This window comes from Ranitomeya imitator, chromosome 1 (genome assembly GCF_032444005.1).
Source record: "Ranitomeya imitator isolate aRanImi1 chromosome 1, aRanImi1.pri, whole genome shotgun sequence".
Classification (NCBI taxonomy): Eukaryota; Metazoa; Chordata; class Amphibia; order Anura; family Dendrobatidae; genus Ranitomeya; species Ranitomeya imitator.
In genome coordinates, this window is record NC_091282.1 from 953,470,157 (window position 1) to 953,491,789 (window position 21,633).

Here is a 21,633-nt window from a genome sequence, read left to right on the forward strand (position 1 = left end):
CACATTTAATGGCCTTCATAAGTTTTCTTGCCCTAGGTCTCCTTTAAGTCTCTGCTATTGCTTATTTTCATTTATATTAGAATCTTCTATTTTCTTGGGGGAAAGGAGAAGGTAAATGCTGCGAATTAGTTTTCCTTCCGAAAATAACTTCAAGGGAAATATTCCTGCTGTGAGCCATTGTAAACTTGGGATTGAGTTACACGTAAAGGAAGGACTCCTTTTCATTCAGATGTTTTGGAAGTTTTCTTTTCGGCTGTATAATAAAACGCAGCTATATCTTATTTCTGGCAGGAAAAACATGAAAGTACACTGACTGGCTGGATCAATACAACCAAACCTGTTTTGTGTGTATTTTGGCTTTTTGGGTTTTCTCTGAACATGTGTTGAAAAATTTAACATTGTTACAATGATTGGATTTGGGCACATGCAGGATTTAGTGTTTTCAATTTGTTGACACTTTTTTTTTATATACATGTAAGATGGATTATGTGCTTAGCCCCATCCTGTATGGTAAAGCAGTATCCCATACTGGTCTTCACAAATAGCTTTTTATGAAATAATAAAATCTCTATGCCTTTATATTACATCTAGAGGTGCATCACATGGTACATTACTTATCTTATTTTTATGTACTTCTACAGTATCCTTAAGTGAACTGTATGATTTCACGCCATCAGTAAGGTAGAATTTTGAATGGGTCAGTGGGCGCTGTGCTTGCATGTTCTGGTCATTACTCGAGTTGAGCGAATTGTTCAGAATTTGTTTCCGATTACGATCGATGGCGAATATTGTATTTGCGTTATTCGCCGAATGTCATTGGAGTCAATGGGAGTGGAAGTGACCGAATATGTTCAGAAACGATCGTCAAACATAAATTCGGTACAAATAGGGTGTCAATATGGCACGACTATGACAAATTCAGACAAATATGACAAATTCAGATTCGGCGACCGATCCTGAACATATTCGCTCAATTCTAGTTGCTGCTGTGGAGTCTGGAGAGAATGGCAGCACATGTGCTCGAGAGAAATTAATTGCCACTGTGTTGTGGTTGGAGGGGACAGTTGTCTGGATCAGTGTCTCCCACTTTTCCAATCAGTAACGTCCCAGTGTTCATGCCTAACACTAAAAAATCTAGAGTGGTCAGCACTAGCCACAGTATTAAATTGATTCTCCAAGTCCGTATCATTACAAAGATACAAAACTTATAGGTTCATTTTTAAGTGTTGAAAAGAACATTTTGATTGTCGTTATTTTCTGTGGCCCATAACGTTTTAATTTTGTGGAGCTATGGGAGAACTTCTTTTTTGCTTGGCAAGCTGACGTTTTTATTGACACCAATTTGGGGAAGTTATAATGTTTTGATGACCTCTCTGGCATTTCAGATAGTTTTGTTATCTTTATGGCGTTTACCGATCAGGATAACTAGTTTTATAACTCAATAGTCTACACTTTTCTGGACACAGGAATGCCACATGTATAATTGAATTTTGTGTGTTGGCTTTATTTTGGGGGGGGGAAAAGAGGAACAATTTTTGCAATATATATATAATGTCAATTTTCACTTTATTTGTTAGTCACCGAATTCTTACAGTTTTGCCGTATATAGTATAAATCGCGGTCTCCTAAGAATACCAGACACAAGCTGGTTTTTATAGGAGCATCGTCATGTCTAGCATTGGGGTAGACCCCCCAGTTGTCATGTCAACCCATCGCCGCCCTGCGATCGTATATATGTTCAGTAATGCCCATGAAATTTGCGGATTCTGAGGTCTTTATTTTATTATTTAGTATCTGTTGTTAACCAGTGTTGTTTTTGTTTTATAGATGCAGAATCGGATGGCGGTGCTGCTATGTAACTTAAAACCTGCTAAAATGAGAGGGGTGCTGTCTCAAGCCATGGTAATGTGTGCCAGCTCTCCGGAGAAGGTTGAGATATTGGATCCCCCCAGTGGAGCAGTTCCTGGAGATAGAATTACATTTCAAGGATTCCCAGGTAATCTTTAGATCATTTTATTAAAAAAAAATACTTCTTTCCATCTTTGAAAACAATGAAATACGTTATTACTTAGCTAAGACCCTTTATTCCATTAATACCCCATGACATAAGGCTACGTTCAGATTAGCGTTGCGCGCCGCTGCGTCGGCGACGCAACGCACGACGCACGAAAAAACGCGTGCAAACGCACGCAAAAACGCTGCGTTTTGCGACGCGTGCGTCGTTTTTTTGACGAACTCGGACGCAAGAAAAATGCAACTTGTTGCGTTTTCTTGCGTCCGACGCTAGCGTCAAAAACGACGCACGTGTCGGAAAACACAACAAGAAAAACGCATGCGTCCCCCATGTAAAACATAGGGGCGCATGACGCGTGCGTCGCCGCTGCGTTTCGCGACGCAGCGTCGGGAAACGCTAATCTGAACGTAGCCTAAATGATTAACTTTGCGCAGCATAGATAGTGGTATTTTTGAAATCCATATGGGTAATAGTTGGTGAACCCCTGTCAATGTGATCTTTCTGAATGCGTTCATTTTTTTTTATATAGTCATGCAAACACTTGTTTTTTGAGAGACAATGCCATTTATTGGTTGGCTCTCATTAATCAGTCATTTATCAGCCATCTATCATATGTCATTTGTGGGATACCCCTTTTCAGTGTGGGATTTCTATTGGGAGGTGTGTTGGACCCCTCAGGTAGGGAGTCCTGGCGATCGATGAGCTTTACGGTAGTATCTGAATTTCAAGACACGTTGAAGGACTAGTAGAGGAAATCAGTGCCAGTTGCCATACTTAAGTTCCCCAAGCCTCATTCCCATGACGTAAACCTTAGATATAAAAGTCCTGATATAATCCCATTAGATAATTTACGAGACAAGCTTGAAGAAGTTGTCCACTACTTTTCATTGATGACCTATCCTTAGGATAAGTAACAAAATAAAGTAGCACTCTGTAGCGCTATAGCATGCAAACATGAAATTTGAATTGCATTCCTGTTCTAGAAAATTTGTAAAATTTAGAATACTTAGCGCATAAATATGCCAATTCATGTGTACCCAGCAGCTGCGATAAGGCGATTGTCGTTGCCAGGACCTAGCCTATTTTTATTGATATTTTTAATGCATTATGACTTCCAAAAAACACAGTTAAATAATGATCATGAAGTTGTGTGTTCCCCAAAATGGTGCCATCCATCTCTTCTTGCAAATCATAAGCCCTCGTGTACCAATGATACCAAAAAAAATAAAGTTATGGCTCTTAGAAAAAAAAATAAACCAAGGATCTTTTTAGGAAAAATGATATAAATTGTGTATCACAGTGTTCTGACTCAAACAATTGTTTGTTATTTTTTTTGTTTATTTTACCTTTCAAAAAGTGGAATAAAAATAGATCAGAAAGTCATATGTACCCCAAAACTGCAGTCTTGTAAACTTATACTTGTTAGTGGAAAAAACGAGCCCTCACATAATAATTCTATTTCAAAGTGTAATTAATTATTGAACAAAACTAACAAACCTAAAAAAAACCACACTGAAATGAAATAAAAGGGTAGTGCGTTATGTATGCTGCATAGTAAAAGTCAGAAAACTGTAAGATTAATTTTACGTTGAATAAAAGGAAAGTTTGATTTTTTTATACATAATCTATTGTTCATAAGACAATTATGGCTTTGTAATACTTTTTATGGAAAAAAATAATGAAGTGAAGAAAAGCAAATGAGACCTTAATCTCCATAGGCAAATACACAAATGCCAGGTCACTAACAACTTTAATATACTTGTCTTATTGTTTCTAGTTATTGACATTCTATCTAACTTTATAGATTTCTTGAAAAAATTGTCTTAACCCTTAGACTATGTGCACACGTTGCGGATTGTTTGCGTTTTTGCCGCGAAAACACTGCAAAAACACATGCCCAACACAGCCCATTGAATTCAATGGGATTCCGCAATGCTGTGCTAATGCTGCGTATTTTTCCGCGGCGGAATCACAATACGGAAAAATACGCAGCATGCTCATTCTTTGTGCAGAATCGCGGCGATTCCGCGCACATGGGAATGCATTGAAATGCTCACTTTACTCATGTGGCTATGCCCACCATGCGTAAAGTGAGCGCTTCATGTGCGGTGGTGCCCGGGTCTGGAGGAGAGAAGACACACCTCCAGGCCCTCGGGAACCATATTTCTGTTAAACATCAGAATTAAAATAAAAAATAATGATATACTTACCTTCCTATGGCCCCTGGAGTCCTCCCGGCTCTCAGCAGTGCTCCCGGCTGCTTCCGTTCCCAGGGATACATTGCGCGAAGGACTCGCGACGTCACAAAGGTCCTTCGCGCAAAGCATCCATTGGAATGGAAGCAGTCGGGAGCGCCGCTGAGTAGATTGCGGGTAGATCGTTGAGAATAACCATTTTTTAAAATTATTTTTAACATTCTCTCTTTTACTATTGATGCTGCATAGGCAGTATCAATAGTAAAAAGTTGGTCACACTTGTCAAGCACTATGCTTGACAAGTGTGACCAACCTGTCAATCAGTTTTTCAAGTGATGCTACAGATCGCTTTGAAAATGCTAGCATTCTGCAGGCTGATTACGCTTGCAAAACGCAAGTGTTTAGCGGGAAAATGCATGCCAATTCAGCATGCGTTATACCTGCAGCAGGGAGTTGCAGAATTGCTGCGGAAATTTCCGCGGCAATTCTGCAACGTGTGCACATAGAATAGATAAAAAGCAGTTTAGGACGTGGGATGATGTGCACCAGCCAAAGCCATGCTGTATGCCCAAGTCCTGGCTGTAAATCTGAATAAGAACCACGCTGTATACAAGCTGCTGGAAATTTCCACTGGTGCACAAGTCTCCATTGACATTTGTCACTTGACGCGTTGTCTGACATCTGGATACGACAATGTCTGATAGAACATCTACCATACTCTCCAGTCTGTCTCCGTTGCAGGGCCGGCCCATATGTTCTCCACAGCTGCATTTTACTTTTTCTCATCTGTGTGTAAAATAATTGGCACAGACTTTGTTTCCTTTTTTTTTTTTTTTGCTGCATCAACTAAAGATCTGTCTGTTTTTCATATTGTTACAATGTGAGGATGGAGGATTCTTCAGTCGTAAAACATTTCCAGCGTCCTTTGTGATCCAGGATACAGAATAGCGCGATTAATGAGGTGCAGAACAAGACCTTATTAGCTAATAATCCAGATTGCAGTTACTTCAAAACACAAGCTAGTCTCAAGGAGTGCAAGAGCTTTGCCTCATATGGCAAGCAAAAAAGTCTGGAAAAAGTAAAATATGTCTCGAGTTCACGTAGTTCATCTTTACAGCCCGGGCACTGTCTGCAAACATGAGTTACGTTACCACGTCCCATACTTCAGCTGCCACAAAGGCGCCTTGCATACACTGACGTAGGAACAGTACTTGGATTAATTTATTTATTTCTATGTATTCTTAATCTAATTTAGGTGGCATTTATTTCCCCTCTGCTAATATCCTGCTATGTAAAGAATTGCCTTTCGGCAATCACGTGACTATCAAAAAAGCGTCCATTAAGTGCTATGGCTATAGTGTTCAGCGGACTTGTGCTGGGACATTATTATTAACTAGTCCAGCTTGAAACTTCGGGGGTCAGCAAATGAAAGAAATATCACTTATAAGGTGTAGTCAGATGGCCATATAACACGGACGATGATCATATCGTAATGCTCGGACTGGCCGTCTGCTCTGCTGTCCCAAGTGTGACAACATATATTTCTATCCAGCTGTCACTCTCCGGTGAGGAGAGCCGCCGGCCAGACTGTGCAGTGTGATACAATTATTGCCCGTGCTATATGGCCTTCTGACTGCGCCCTTAAGCAGAACTATGGAGTTTAGATATATAATAATAGGTATATGGCACTCCCGTGAGAAGGATCGGGGGCTTGAAAAGGATTCCACTCTGTTAGACTAAAAATATAGAGATACATGAAACTTTAAGGGTATGTGCACACGTCAGGATTTTTAGCGGTTTTTTTTTGCGGAATTTCACCATAAAAACGCTATAAATCCGGTAAAAAAACGCTAACATTATGCATCCTATCTTTTAGAATGCATTCCACATTTTTTGTGCCAAAAAAATGCATCCCGCAAAAAATCCGGACATGCTCTATCTTTTTCCGGATTTTTTGCGGATTTCCTATCAAAAAGGTCATTCCGGAAAAAAAAAAAACGCGCAAATTCCGTGAGAAATCCGCGCGAAAAAAGCACACGGATTTCTGGCAGAATTCTCAGGATTTTGTCAGGAAAAAATCCTGACGTGTGCACATACCCTAAAATGTAGATAAATCAGATTTTTATTGTGGTAATTCTGCAAAAAATAGGAGTAATGCTTCGGTCCCGAAGTATGGAGCTTCATAAGACACAGGTTGTTAATGTGCTGCAAGCAGATATATCCGAGAGGAAGGCAGTGATGGAGAAAAACGGTCTTAATCGCAATGTGAAGGTATACGTCCTGTGATTAAGATCGCTTTTCTCCAGCACTGCCTTCATTTCTGTTATATCCCCCTGCAGCACATTAGCAACTGTCTGATGAAGGACTTTGACACAAATAATTACTATTTTCTGTGAAGTTCAGATGGTTTTCGGAGTTGGAATCAGTAGAAATGCACTTCCATTGCAAGTTTATAAAAAAATATATATATATTTACTTTCTTAGGAATTTAGACAAGTTTAGAAACAACATAAAGTACACTGTGTGCAGAATTATTAGGCAAGTTGTATTTTAGAGGATTATTTTTATTATTGATCAACAACTATGTTCTCAATCAACCAAAAGACTCATAAATATCAAAGCTTAATATTTTTGGAAGTGGGAGTGTTTTTTTTTTTTAGATTTAGCTATCTTAGGAGAATATCTGTTTGTGCAGGTAACTATTACTGTGCAGAATTATTAGGCAACTTAATAAAAACCAAATATATTCCCATCTCACTTGTTTATTTTCACCAGGTAAACCAATATAACTGCACAAAATTTTGAAATAAACATTTCTGACATGCAAAAACAAAACCCCCCAAAATTAGTGACCAATATAGTCACCTTTCTTTATGATGACACTCAACAGCCTTCCATCCATAGATTCTGTCAGTTGTTTGATCTGTTTACGATCAACATTGCGTGCAGCAGCCACCACAGCCTCCCAGACACTGTTCCGAGAGGTGTACAGGTTCTCTATGGGGTTCAGATCAGGTGAACAAGGGGGCCATGTCATTATTTTTTCTTCTTTGAGACCTTTACTGGCCAGACACGCTGTGGAGTAGTTGGAGGCATGTGATGGAGCAATTGTCCTGCATGAAAATCATGTTTTTTCTTGAACGATACCAACTTCTTCCTGTACCACTGCTTGAAGAAGTTGTCTTCCAGAAACTGGCACTAAGTCTGGGAGTTGAGCTTAACTCCATCCTCAACCCGAAAAGGTCCCACAAGTTCATCTTTGATGATACCAGCCCATACCTCCACCTTGCTGGTGTCAGAGTGGAGCTCTCTGCCCTTTACTGATCCAGCCTCTGGCCCATCCATCTGGCCCATCAAGAGTCACTCTCATTTCATCAGTCCATAAAACCTTTGAAAAGTCAGTCTTAAACTATTTCTTGGCCCAGTCTTGACGTTTTATCTTATGTTTCTTGTTCAAAGGTGGTCGTTCGCCTTCCTTACCTTGGCCATGTATCTGAGTATCGCACACCTTGCGTTTTTGTTACTCCAGTAACGTTGCAGCTCTGAAATATGGCAAAACTGGTGGCAAATGACATCTTGGCAGCTTCACGCTTGCTGTTCCTCAATTCATGGGCAGTTATTTTGCATTTTTTTTGCCCAGCACGCTTCTTGTGACCCTGTTGGCTATTTGCCATGAAACGCTTAATTGTTCGGTGATTACGCTTCAAAAGTTTGGCAATTTCAAGACTGCTGCATCCCTCTGCAAGACATCTCACAATTTGGGAATTTTCAGAGCACGTCAAATCTTTCTTCTGACCCATTTTGCCAAAGGAAAGGAAGTTGCCTAATAATTAAGCACACCTTATATAGGGTTTTGATGTCCGACAACACCCCTCCTCATTATAGAGATGCACATCACCTGATTTACTTAATTGGCAGTTGGCTCTCAAGCCTGAACAGCTTGGAGTAGGACAACATGTATAAAAAGTATCATGTGATCAAAATACAACTTGCATAATAATTCTGCACACAGTGTTTATTGTATTATTTATATTAAGTCAGGATCCCTATTTTGTAAAATGATAAACTGATCACCTATTTTTTTCATGGCGTACATTTGTCATTGCTAATTGCTCATTTATGAAGGATTCGGAGCTGGAGTTAGAACCTGGGGTTACTGACTACTGCTCTGCTTATGAATATTCTCACCACTATGAATACCACCTGTTTTTGCTCTTTTACTTTGTGGTTCCATCACGGGTTCTCAGTTTGGTGCAGGAGGCACTTAATGACTAAAATAGCAAATCTTCAGATGACCACAGTGGCTCATCAAGTAACTGGAGCTGAACTCTAACTTGGGTCTTTTTGCTCAGAGCTACTTGTAGAATAAATTCCCTCCTGTTAGCACTTTTTAGAGTGTTTGGGGCGAGCTGGTGCTTGTTTTATCTATACACATTTTAAATTTCACAGCTTATTAAATAATTGCCACATGGCTCAATGATACGATATATTGTTCAGGCCCATCCTACCAATGGTATAATCGGGGACTACTGAATCCTGGATATCCCTTAGCACATGGTACAGCTGGGACTTAGATACTGCCTTATGTTATCAGAAGCTAAACTTGTAAAAAATGATACTTTGGAAATTTTGTAGATACTTTGATTTGTGCATATTTTATTAACGACACTTTTACACTGGGCAATAATCAGCCTAGTGAGCTTTCTTAGTAATTTCCCTGTGTGAACAATGGCAGTGATAGGCAAGCAAATGCTTATGGAATCCAAGTCTGTGGAGTCGGTAAGCCAAACCTCTGACTCCTTGACTCCGACTCCACAGCACTGCTGAGCATGTACATAAAGTGCAGCACAGATTCAACTCAAAAGCCAAGATCCTTAGATTAGGCTAGGGTCACATTGCGTTAGGGCAGTCCGTTTAGCGCATAGCGCTACGGACTGCGCTAACGCAATGTCCCAAAAGGGATCGCGTTAGCCGATCTCGCTAGCGCAGATCCCCAATCACTCAAATGACGGCACATCGCTAGCGCACGCCCAATGTGGGCGTGCGCTAGCGATGCGTTCGCCATTACAGGCAATGGTGTTAACGGACTACATTACACCGCGTTATGCCGCGGTGTAACGTAGTCCGTTAAACGCGGTCACATAACGCAATGTGACCCTAGCCTTAGGGCAGAACAGACTTTTATAGGACATTTCATAACTTTCCCAAGTTCTTATGAAAATTTAGAGTACATACTGCACTAAACTACTGTACGCAATGTACGGTGGTATATATTTTAGGAGTCGGTCTATTTTATACCGACTACGACACAACCAGAATGAACACTTGACTCCATGACTCCAACTCCACAGCAGTGTTTTGCATCTATATGTGATAAACAGAGGATGTACCTCCTAAAGTATGCAAACGTTATAGGTTTAAGGTATGCATCCATCTGCATAAAAGGGCCTATAAACAAGCACCCATCGACTTGTTATATTGTTAATCATCTTTCATGGTCAGAAAGCTGCATGTCTTAGGATGGTATGTAGACCCATCTTTTTCAGCTGGATTACGTCAGAAACCTGGTTAAAAAGTATTTCAAACTGCCAAACAGAATGAACATATGCACTTCAAAGTCAAAACAACTTTCTTTGCTTAGGTTCCATGTTTTGTCAATTCTTTTAACTGATCCGTACTTTTAAAGCTGAGAAGTAACTAAAAGAAGTCACCTGAGCATTCTTTTGGCGGCTTCTGTTTGAAAACCGTCTCCATATGGAATTTAAAAAAAAAAAAGCATGACTGGTGGCAAAACCCCACAAACGATGTCCAAAAATGTGTCCGAAAAGATGCTTCAGGAAAAACACAGCCATGGTCTTTTGCTTCTAAAACTATGTGAGTGGGAAGGCATCTAAAAGATTTCATGCGCACATATCCTTAAAGTGAACCTGGCACCTGATATGTGCTGCCTGGGACTGAGACTGCTCTATAGACTAGTCAGGTCCTCTGCGGCTTCTTCCTGCCTGTTGACCTGGAGGAGAGTAGGTATTGGTGTGCACTCAAGGTCACTGTAGAAGCGAGGCGCTGGTAGACCGGACTGTGGTGGTCCCTGAAATAAATAGCAAAAATTCACTGCACACTCTGATGGATTGATTTGCAACCATCTGTGGAATTTTATTTTAGACAAAGAAAAGTGCCAAGTTAGAACAATTGGTCCAAAACCCAGTAAAGTAGAGACACTCGACGTTTTGACCCTCCCGGGTCTTAATCATGGGGTTTACTTGGGTTCAAAAGGAATGGGAGCCAGGGGAGCAGGGCGCAAGCATATCCCGGACGGTTCTACAGCCTCAGGATGCAGTTACCACCATTAACCACATAGAGAGAAGACATATTGAACAGGAGATCAACAGGACAAATATACAAAATTATCAAAAAGTATTTATTAGTGAACAGTCCAATAAGCGCACAATACAATTAAAAACAATTAAAAAACACACAGAGGTGCCCGTAATACCGGGAACCACAGAAAACCTTAGCCCACAGACAAAAATACTGGATATGGTGGCACCTGAGAGAGCTAACATAAATAGAGGAGCGTTTCCAGAGCAAAGGATTAACATGAAAGTACATGTAATATATCCCAGTTCAATAAAGAAATAATAAATAAATAATAATAGAATCAAATAACCCTGGAACACACTCTAAACTCCTGAGGGGCAGACAGACCACATATGTAACCAAAACACCCTATTTAAAGTTGCCTGCCCCTGATGAAGCTGCTTGCATGCGGCGACACGCGTAGGGCAACTTAGCCCCATGGACACAATTTTTATGACTATCTGACTGGCACCCTGACTGATAGGACGGACTGGACCGGTAATTTTTTGACTTGTCATTTACCTGCTATTCACCCTCTATGGCCCCGCATGGGTCTCGCATTTTTTTGATTACTTTTTTTGGTATGTCCACTTACTACACCTCACCTTTAGAGTATTATTTATTTATATATCTTTTCAGTGGGATCACCATATTCATGTGTGAGTGTAATGACATGTGGACTACTATAGGTCTTTAAATAGGGTGTTTTGGTTACATATGTGGTCTGTCTGCCCCTCAGGAGTTTAGAGTGTGTTCCAGGGTTATTTGATTCTATTATTATTTATTTATTATTTCTTTATTGAACTGGGATATATTACATGTACTTTCATGTTAATCCTTTGCTCTGGAAACGCTCCTCTATTTATGTTAGCTCTCTCAGGTGCCACCATATCCAGTATTTTTGTCTGTGGGCTAAGGTTTTCTGTGGTTCCCGGTATTACGGGCACCTCTGTGTGTTTTTTAATTGTTTTTAATTGTATTGTGCGCTTATTGGACTGTTCACTAATAAATACTTTTTGATAATTTTGTATATTTGTCCTGTTGATCTCCTGTTCAATATGTCTTCTCTCTATGTGGTTTATGCATTTTTACGTGTTGAGGGGGATTCAGGACGTCTTGATTTATAATTTATGTTTAAGGTGGTGCCCTCCATTTATATAGTTACAGTTACCACCATTGGCCACTAATGATTGGCACTATTCTGACTTTAAGTACGAAGCAACAGGTATATCTTACCATACCAGATACGAAAAATATATTACATACAAAAAGCAACGCTTTTTATTGCACAGGACTCTACCGGGCCTCCATTCGAAGCCTCTTAAGGTTACCTATGACCTGTTATCATTACCTGGTACATTTCATGTCCTCCAAAGGTTACCATGTATTTGTGCAGGCATGTACTACAGAGGACAGAGAATGAACTTCAATCCAATATTGTAGCCAGCGGGTAAGGAAAGGGTGAATCAAACACCCCAAAACCCCGCCTCTATGGCTGAAAATTGTTCCCTCCAAATTCAGGTGACAGGGTCCCTTTAATAACGTTATGCAAATAGTCAGCTGCTTATTATGAAACTAGATGGCAGCCCGATTCTAAAGAATCGGGAGTCTAGAATCCATATATACTTTATTTAGCTTTAAGCGTGGTGGTGGCAAACAACAGGTTAATAAGAGGCAGTGTCAGGTAGTAGGAAAATAGCCATTTAATAATAGGCAATAGTTCTTTGCAGGAATGCAGATATTAACCCCTTCAAGACCCAGCCTATTTTGACCTTAAAGACCTTGCCGTTTTTTGCAATTCTGACCAGTGTCCCTTTATGAGGTAATAACTCAGGAACGCTTCAACGGATCCTAGCGGTTCTGAGATTGTTTTTTCGTGACATATTGGGCTTCATGTTAGTGGTAAATTTAGGTCAATAAATTCTGCATTTATTTGTGATAAACACGGAAATTTGGCGAAAATTTTGAAAATTTCGCAATTTTCACATTTTGAATTTTTATTTTGTTAAACCAGAGAGATATGTGACACAAAATAGTTAATAAATAACATTTCCCACATGTTTACTTTACATCAGCACAATTTTGGAAACAAAATTTTTTTTTGTTAGGAAGTTATAAGGGTTAAAATTTGACCAGCGATTTGTCATTTTTACAACGAAATTTACAAAACCATTTTTTTTAGGGACCACCTCACATTTGAAGTCAGTTTGAGGGGTCTATATGGCTGAAAATACCCAAAAGTGACACCATTCTAAAAACTGCACCCCTCAAGGTACTCAAAACCACATTCAAGAAGTTTATTAACCCTTCAGGTGCTTCACAGCAGCAGAAGCAACATGGAAGGAAAAAATGAACATTTAACTTTTTAGTCACAAAAATTATATTTTAGCAACAATTTTTTTATTTTCCCAATGGTAAAAGGAGAAACTGAACCACGAAAGTTGTTGTCCAATTTGTCCTGAGTACGCTGATACCTCATATGTGGGGGTAAACCACTGTTTGGGCGCACGGCAGGGCTTGGAAGGGAAGGAGCGCCATTTGACTTTTTGAATCAAAAATTGGCTCCACTCTTTAGCGGACACCATGTCACGTTTGGAGAGCCCCCGTGTGCCTACAAATTGGAGCTCCCCCACAAGTGACCCCATTTTGGAAACTAGACGCCCCAAGGAACTTATCTAGATGCATAGTGAGCACTTTGAACCCCCAGGTGCTTCACAAATTGATCCGTAAAAATGAAAAAGTACTTTTTTTTCACAAAAAAATTCTTTTAGCCTCAATTTTTTCATTTTCACATGGGCAACAGGATAAAATGGATCCTAAAATGTGTTGGGCAATTTCTCCTGAGTACACCAATACCTCACATGTGGGGGTAAACCACTGTTTGGGCACATGGTAAGGCTCGGAAGGGAAGGAGCGCCATTTGACTTTTTGAATGAAAAATTATTTCCATCGTTAGCGGACACCATGTCGCGTTTGGATAGCTCCTGTGTGCCTAAACATTGGCGCTCCCCCACAAGTGACCCCATTTTGGAAACTAGACCCCCCAAGGAACTTATTTAGATGCCTAGTGAGCACTTTAAACCCTCAGGTGCTTCACAGAAGTTTATAACGCAGAGCCATGAAAATAAAAAATAATTTTTCTTTCCTCAAAAATGATTTTTTAGCCTGGAATTTCCTATTTTGCCAAGGATAATGGGAGAAATTGGACCCCAAATATTGTTGTCCAGTTTGTCCTGAGTACGCTGATACCCCATATGTGGGGGTAAACCACTGTTTGGGCGCACGGCAGGGCTCGGAAGGGATGGCACGCCATTTGGCTTTTTAAATGGAAAATTAGCTCCAATCATTAGCGGACACCATGTCACGTTTGGAGAGCCCCTGTGTGCCTAAACATTGGAGATCCCCCAGAAATGACACCATTTTGGAAACTAGACCCCCAAAGGAACTAATCTAGATGTGTGGTGAGGACTTTGAACCCCCAAGTGCTTCACAGAAGTTTATAACGCAGAGCCATGAAAAAAAAAAAAAAATTATTTTCTCAAAAATGATCTTTTAGCCTGCAATTTTTTATTTTCCCAAGGGTAACAGGAGAAATTTGACCCCAAAAGTTGTTGTCCAGTTTCTCCTGAGTACGCTGATACCCCATATGTGGGGGTAAATCACTGTTTGGGCACATGCCGGGGCTCGGAAGTGAAGTAGTGACGTTTTGAAATGCAGGGCGTCACGTTGCGTTTGCAGAGCCCCTGATGTGGCTTAACAGTAGAAACCCCCCACAAGTGACCCCATTTTGGAAACTAGACCCCCAAAGGAACTTATCTAGATGTGTGGTGAGCACTTTGAACCCCCAAGTGCTTCATAGAAGTTTATAATGCAGAGCCGTGAAAATAATAAATACGTTTTCTTTCCTCAAAAATAATTATTTAGCCCAGAATTTTTTAATTTTCCCAAGGGTAACAGGAGAAATTTGACCCCAATATTTGTTGTCCAGTTTCTCCTGAGTACGGTGATACCCCATATGTGGGGGTAAACTACTGTTTGGGCACATGCCGGGGCTTGGAATTGAAGTAGTGACGTTTTGAAATGCAGACTTTGATGGAATGCTCTGCGGGCGTCACGTTGCGTTTGCAGAGCCCCTGATGTGCCTAAACAGTAGAAACCCCCCACAAGTGACCCCATTTTGGAAACTAGACCCTGAAAGGAACTTATCTAGATGTGTGGTGAGCACTTTGAACCCCCAAGTGCTTCATAGAAGTTTATAATGCAGAGCCGTGAAAATAATAAATACGTTTTCTTTCCTCAAAAATAATTATTTAGCCCAGAATTTTTTATTTTCCCAAGGGTTACAGGAGAAATTGGACCCCAAAAGTTGTTGTCCAGTTTCTCCTGAGTACGCTGATACCCCATATGTGGGGGTAAACCACTGTTTGGGCACACGTCGGGGCTCAGAAGGGAAGTAGTGACTTTTGAAATGCAGACTTTGATGGAATGGTCTGCGGGTGTCACGTTGCGTTTGCAGAGCCCCTGGTGTGCCTAAACAGTAGAGACCCCCCACAAGTGACCCCATTTTAGAAACTAGACCCCCCAAGGAACTTATCTAGATATGTGGTGAGCACTTTGAACCCCCAAGTGCTTCACAGACGTTTACAACGCAGAGCCGTGAAAATAAAAAATCATTTTTCTTTCCTCAAAAATTATGTTTTAGCAAGCATTTTTTTAGATTCACAAGGGTAACAGGAGAAATTGGACCCCAGTAATTGTTGCGCAGTTTGTCCTGAGTATGCTGGTACCCCATATGTGGGGGTAAACCACTGTTTGGGCACACGTCAGGGCTCGGAAGTGAGGGAGCACCATTTGACTTTTTGAATACGAGATTGGCTGGAATCAATGGTGGCGCCATGTTGCGTTTGGAGACCCCTGATGTGCCTAAACAGTGGTAACCCCTCAATTCTAACTCCAACACTAACCCCAACACACCCCTAACCCTAATCCCAACTGTAGCCATAATCCTAATCACAACCCTAACCCCAACACACCCCTAACCACAACACTAACCCCAACACACCCCTAACCCTAACCACAACCCTAATTCCAACCCTAACCCTAAGGCTATGTGCCCACGTTGCGGACTCGTGTGAGATATTTCCGCACCATTTTTGAAAAATCTGCGGGTAAAAGGCACTGTGTTTTACCTGCGGATTTTCCGCGGATTTCCAGTGTTTTTTGTGCGGATTTCACCTGCGGATTCCTATTGAGGAACAGGTGTAAAACGCTGCGGAATCCGCACAAAGAATTGACATGCTGCGGAAAATACAACGCAGCGTTCCCGCGCGGTATTTTCCGCACCATGGGCACAGCGGATTTGGTTTTTCATATGTTTACATGGTACTGTAAACCTGATGGAACACTGCTGCGAATCCGCAGCCAAATCCGCACCGTGTGCACATAGCCTAATTCTAAAGGTATGTGCACACGCTGCGGAAAACGCTGCGGATCCGCAGCAGTTTCCCATGAGTGTACAGTTCAATGTAAACCTATGGGAAACAAAAATCGCTGTACACATGCTGCGGAAAAACTGCACGGAAACGCAGCGGTTTACATTCCGCAGCATGTCACTTCTTTGTGCGGATTCCGCAGCGGTTTTACAACTGCTCCAATAGAAAATCGCAATTGTAAAACCGCAGTGAAATGCGCAGAAAAAAACGCGGTAAATCCGCCATAAATCCGCAGCGGTTTAGCACTGCGGATTTATCAAATCCGCAGCGGAAAAATCCGCAGAGGACCAGAATACGTGTGCACATTCCTAACCCTAACCCTAACCCTAACCCTAGCCCTAACCCTACCCCTAACCCTAGCCCTAACCTTAACCCTAACCCTAACCCTACCCCTATTCTAACATTAGTGGAAAAAAAAAAATTCTTTATTTTTTTATTGTCCCTACCTATGGGGGTGACAAAGGGGGGGGGGTCATTTATTATTTTTTTTATTTTGATCACTGAGATAGATTATATCTCAGTGATCAAAATGCACTTTGGAACGAATCTGCCGGCCGGCAGATTCGGCGGGCGCACTGCGCATGCGCCCGCCATTTTGGAAGATGGCGGCGCCCGGGAGAAGACGGACGGGACCACGGCTGGATCGGTAAGTATGATAGGGTGGGGGGGGACCACGGGGGGGGGGAATCGGAGCGCGGGAGGGGTGGAACGGAGCGCGGGGGGCGTGGAACGGAGCACGGGGGGGCTGGAATGGAGCACGGGGGGGTGGAACGGAGCATCGGGGGGTGTGGATCGGAGTGCCAGGGGGGTGATTGGAGCACGGGGGGGTGATTGGAGCACGGGGGGAGCGGACACGAGCACGGGGGGAGCGGAGCACTGGACGGAGGGGAGCCGGAGCAGTGTACCGGCCAGATCTGGGGGGTGGGGGGGCGATCGGAGGGGTGGGGTGGGGGCACACTAGTATTTCCAGCCATGGCCGATGATATTTCAGCATCGGCCATGGCTGGATTGTAATATTTCACCCGTTATAATGGGTGAAATATTACAAATCGCTCTGATTGGCAGTTTCACTTTCAACAGCCAATCAGAGCGATCGTAGCCACGAGGGGGTGAAGCCACCCCCCCTGGGCTAAACTACCACTCCCCCTGTCCCTGCAGATCGGGTGAAATGGGAGTTAACCCTTTCACCCGATCTGCAGGGACGCGATCTTTCCATGACGCCGCATAGGCGTCATGGGTCGGAATGGCACCGACTTTCATGACGCCTACGTGGCGTCATGGGTCGGGAAGGGGTTAATAAATAGGCAGTTTATATTGCAGAGAAATTGCTGGGCAATAATGGACAATGTCCTTATGTGGCAAATAATAGAGCAATATACCCAATGTGGCAAAGAAGAGGTTAATAAACGGCAGTCTCTCAGTATAACAGTCAGTGAATAATAGGCAGTATATGGAGAAAACACCAAACAAAAGTTCAAAATTGGTGTGAAAATGTCACTGAACCACTTCACAACTAAATATATATAGTTTTGGTAAATGGTATTATCATTTTTTTGACGAAATTCGGCAGGAGCTTGAAGAGCAACGTCACTGGGCCCGCCTCCACGCAGTAGAAACTTGCTGTGAGGTAAAAATTCAAAAATCACACCAAAATGGCGGGCGGAGTGTGTCACAGTACGGCACGTTTCTGATTGGTCGCTCGCAGCAGGCGGCAACCAATCAGACACTGGACACTGTTGACGTCACTTATCTCCAGACATTAGCTCTGGACATTAGCTCCGGACATTAGCTCCGGACATTAGCTCCGGACATTATCTCCGCACATTAGCTCCGGACATTAGCTCCGGACATTAGCTCCAGACAAAGCCACGGAAGTTGGCACAAATTGCAGGAAGTAGTATTCTAGGCAATTAATCTCCGGACATTAGCTCCGGACATTAGCTCCGGACAAAGCCACGGAAGTTGGCACAAATTGCAGGAAGTAGTATTCTATGCAATTATATATTAGATTATTAAAGGGGTTATCTGGTTTTAAGCTACAAATCTGCAGGTACTCACATTGCACACACAGTACACTGTCAGGATTATCCATTGCGGTGAACGGGAGGTTTCATAAACTGATCTCTGTATCCAGGTGCAACAATAAAAAAAAAGCATTATGGAATAACTGAAAGTAAAATTGTACTTATTTCGGTTTCAATTTTTTTATATTAGTTTCATTCATTTTAATATACACTAGCTGAAGAGCCCGGCGTTGCCTGGGCATAGTAAATATCTGTGGTTAGTTATAGCACGTCACTTCTCTTATTTTCACATCACGCCTCTCATTTTCCCCCTCACATCTCTCATTTTCTCCCTCACACCTCTCATTTTCTCCCTCACTCCTCTCATTCTCCCCTAACACTTGTCATTTCGACCTCACATCTGTCATTTTCCGATCACTACACTATTTTCCCTCACTCCTCTCATTTTGCACTCACACCTTTTCATTTTCATCTCACACCTCTCATTTTCACCTCAGTACATACATGTTTGTCATCTCCCTTATATATAGTATGCACCTGTATGTCATCTCCTGTATATAGTATATACCTGTATGTCATCTCCCCTGTATATAGTATATACCTGCTGTGTGTCATCTCCCCTGTATATAGTATATACCTGTATGTCATCTCCTCCTATATATAGTATATACCTGTATGTCATCTCCTCCTATATATAGTATATACCTGTATGTCATCTCCTATATATAGTATATACAGTGGGGCAAAAAAGTATTTAGTCAGTCAGCAATAGTGCAAGTTCCACCACTTAAAAAGATGAGAGGCGTCTGTAATTTACATCATAGGTAGACCTCAACTATGGGAGACAAACTGAGAAAAAAAAATCCAGAAAATCACATTGTCTGTTTTTTTAACAATTTATTTGCATATTATGGTGGAAAATAAGTATTTGGTCAGAAACAAAATTTCATCTCAATACTTTGTAATATATCCTTTGTTGGCAATGACAGAGGTCAAATGTTTTCTGTAAGTCTTCACAAGGTTGCCACACACTGTTGTTGGTATGTTGGCCCATTCCTCCATGCAGATCTCCTCTAGAGCAGTGATGTTTTTGGCTTTTCGCTTGGCAACACGGACTTTCAACTCCCTCCAAAGGTTTTCTATAGGGTTGAGATCTGGAGACTGGCTAGGCCACTCCAGGACCTTGAAATGCTTCTTACGAAGCCACTCCTTCGTTGCCCTGGCGGTGTGCTTTGGATCATTGTCATGTTGAAAGACCCAGCCACGTTTCATCTTCAATGCCCTTGCTGATGGAAGGAGGTTTGCACTCAAAATCTCACCATACATGGCCCCATTCATTCTTTCATGTACCCGGATCAGTCGTCCTGGCCCCTTTGCAGAGAAACAGCCCCAAAGCATGATGTTTCCACCACCATGCTTTACAGTAGGTATGGTGTTTGATGGATGCAACTCAGTATTCTTTTTCCTCCAAACACGACAAGTTGTGTTTCTACCAAACAGTTCCAGTTTGGTTTCATCAGACCATAGGACATTCTCCCAAAACTCCTCTGGATCATCCAAATGCTCTCTAGCAAACTTCAGACGGGCCCGGACATGTACTGGCTTAAGCAGTGGGACACGTCTGGCACTGCAGGATCTGAGTCCATGGTGGCGTAGTGTGTTACTTATGGTAGGCCTTGTTACATTGGTCCCAGCTCTCTGCAGTTCATTCACTAGGTCCCCCCGCGCGGTTCTGGGATTTTTGCTCACCGTTCTTGTGATCATTCTGACCCCACGGGGTGGGATTTTTCGTGGAGCCCCAGATCGAGGGAGATTATGAGTGGTCTTGTATGTCTTCCATTTTCTAATTATTGCTCCCACTGTTGATTTCTTCACTCCAAGCTGGTTGGCTATTGCAGATTCAGTCTTCCCAGCCTGGTGCAGGGCTACAATTTTGTTTCTGGTGTCCTTTGACAGCTCTTTGGTCTTCACCATAGTGGAGTTTGGAGTCAGACTGTTTGAGGGTGTGCACAGGTGTCTTTTTATACTGATAACAAGTTTAAACAGGTGCCATTACTACAGGTAATGAGTGGAGGAAAGAGGAGACTCTTAAAGAAGAAGTTACAGGTCTGTGAGAGCCAGAAATCTTGTTTGTTTGTTTCTGACCAAATACTTATTTTCCACCATAATATGCAAATAAAATGTTAAAAAAACAGACAATGTGATTTTCTGGATTTTTTTTTCTCAGTTTGTCTCCCATAGTTGAGGTCTACCTATGATGTAAATTACAGACGCCTCTCATCTTTTTAAGTGGTGGAACTTGCACTATTGCTGACTGACTAAATACTTTTTTGCCCCACTGTACCTGTATGTCATCTCCTTCTATATATAGTATATACCTGTATGTCATCTCCTCCTGTATATAGTATATACCTGTGTCATCTCCCCTGTATATAGTATACATCTGTGTGTCATCTCCTCCTGTATATAGTATATACCTGTGTGATCTCCTGTATTAGACCTCGTTAACACGTTATTTGCTCAGTATTTTTACCTCAGTATTTGTAAGATAAATTGGCAGCCTGATAAATCCCCAGCCAACAGGAAGCCCTCCCCCTGGCAGTATATATTAGCTCACACATACACATAATAGACAGGTCATGTGACTGACAGCTGCTGTATTTCCTATATGGTACATTTGTTGCTCTTGTAGTTTGTCTGCTTATTAATCAGATTTTTATTTTTGAAGGCTAATACCAGACTTGTGTGTGTTTTAGGGCGAGTTTCGTTTGTCAAGTTGTGTGTGTTGAGTTGTGTGTGGCGACATGCATGTAGCGACTTTTGTGAGATGAGTTTTGTGTGGCAACATGCGTGTAGCAACTTTTTGTGTGTCGAGTTGCATGTAACAGGTTAGTGTAGCAAGTTGTGTGCAGCAAGTTTTGCGCATGGCGAGTTTTGCACGTGGTGAGTTTTATGTCTGGTGCCTTTTGAGTATGTGCAAGTTTTGTGTGAGGCAAATTTTGCATGTGTTGCAAATTTTGTGCATGTGGCAATTTTTCCGCATGTGCAAGTTTTGCGTGTGGCGAGTTTTCCATGAGGTGAGTTTTGCACTTGTGGCGAGTTTTGCGTGAGCCTAGTTTTTGCATGTGGCGAGTTTTGCGCGTGGCGAGTTTTGAGCGGCGACTTTTGTGTTTCGACTTTTATGTGGCAAGGTCGGTGTATGTGTGGTGAAATGTGTGCTGAGGGTGGTATATGTGTTCAAGCACGTGGTAGTGTGTGGCGCATTTTGTGTGTGTGTTCATATCCCCATGTGTGGTGAGTATCTCATGTCGGGGCCCCACCTTAGCAACTGATCGGTATATACTCTTTTGCGCCATCGCTCTCATTCTTTAAGTCCCCCTTGTTCACATCTGGCAGCTGTCAATTTGCCTCCAACACTTTTCATTTCACTTTTCCCCATTATGTAGATAGGGGAAAAATAGTTTGGTGAATTGGAAAGCGCGGAGTTAAAATTTCACCTCACAACATAGCCTATGACGCTCTCAGGGTCCAGACGTGTGACTGTGCAAAAT

At 41.9% G+C, this 21,633-nt stretch overlaps 1 protein-coding gene across 3 annotated transcripts in view; it reads left to right on the plus strand.

Moving 5' to 3' along the window:
- The window catches only part of AIMP1 (aminoacyl tRNA synthetase complex interacting multifunctional protein 1), a 132,112-nt gene that overhangs the window by 109,697 nt on the left and 782 nt on the right, over nt 1-21,633 (plus strand). For all 3 annotated transcript variants that reach the window (XM_069743719.1, XM_069743718.1, XM_069743720.1), the window contains one exon: nt 1,828-1,996. In XM_069743719.1, the coding sequence (XP_069599820.1) occupies nt 1,828-1,996 (169 nt within the window). The remainder of the gene's footprint in view (nt 1-1,827; nt 1,997-21,633) is intronic.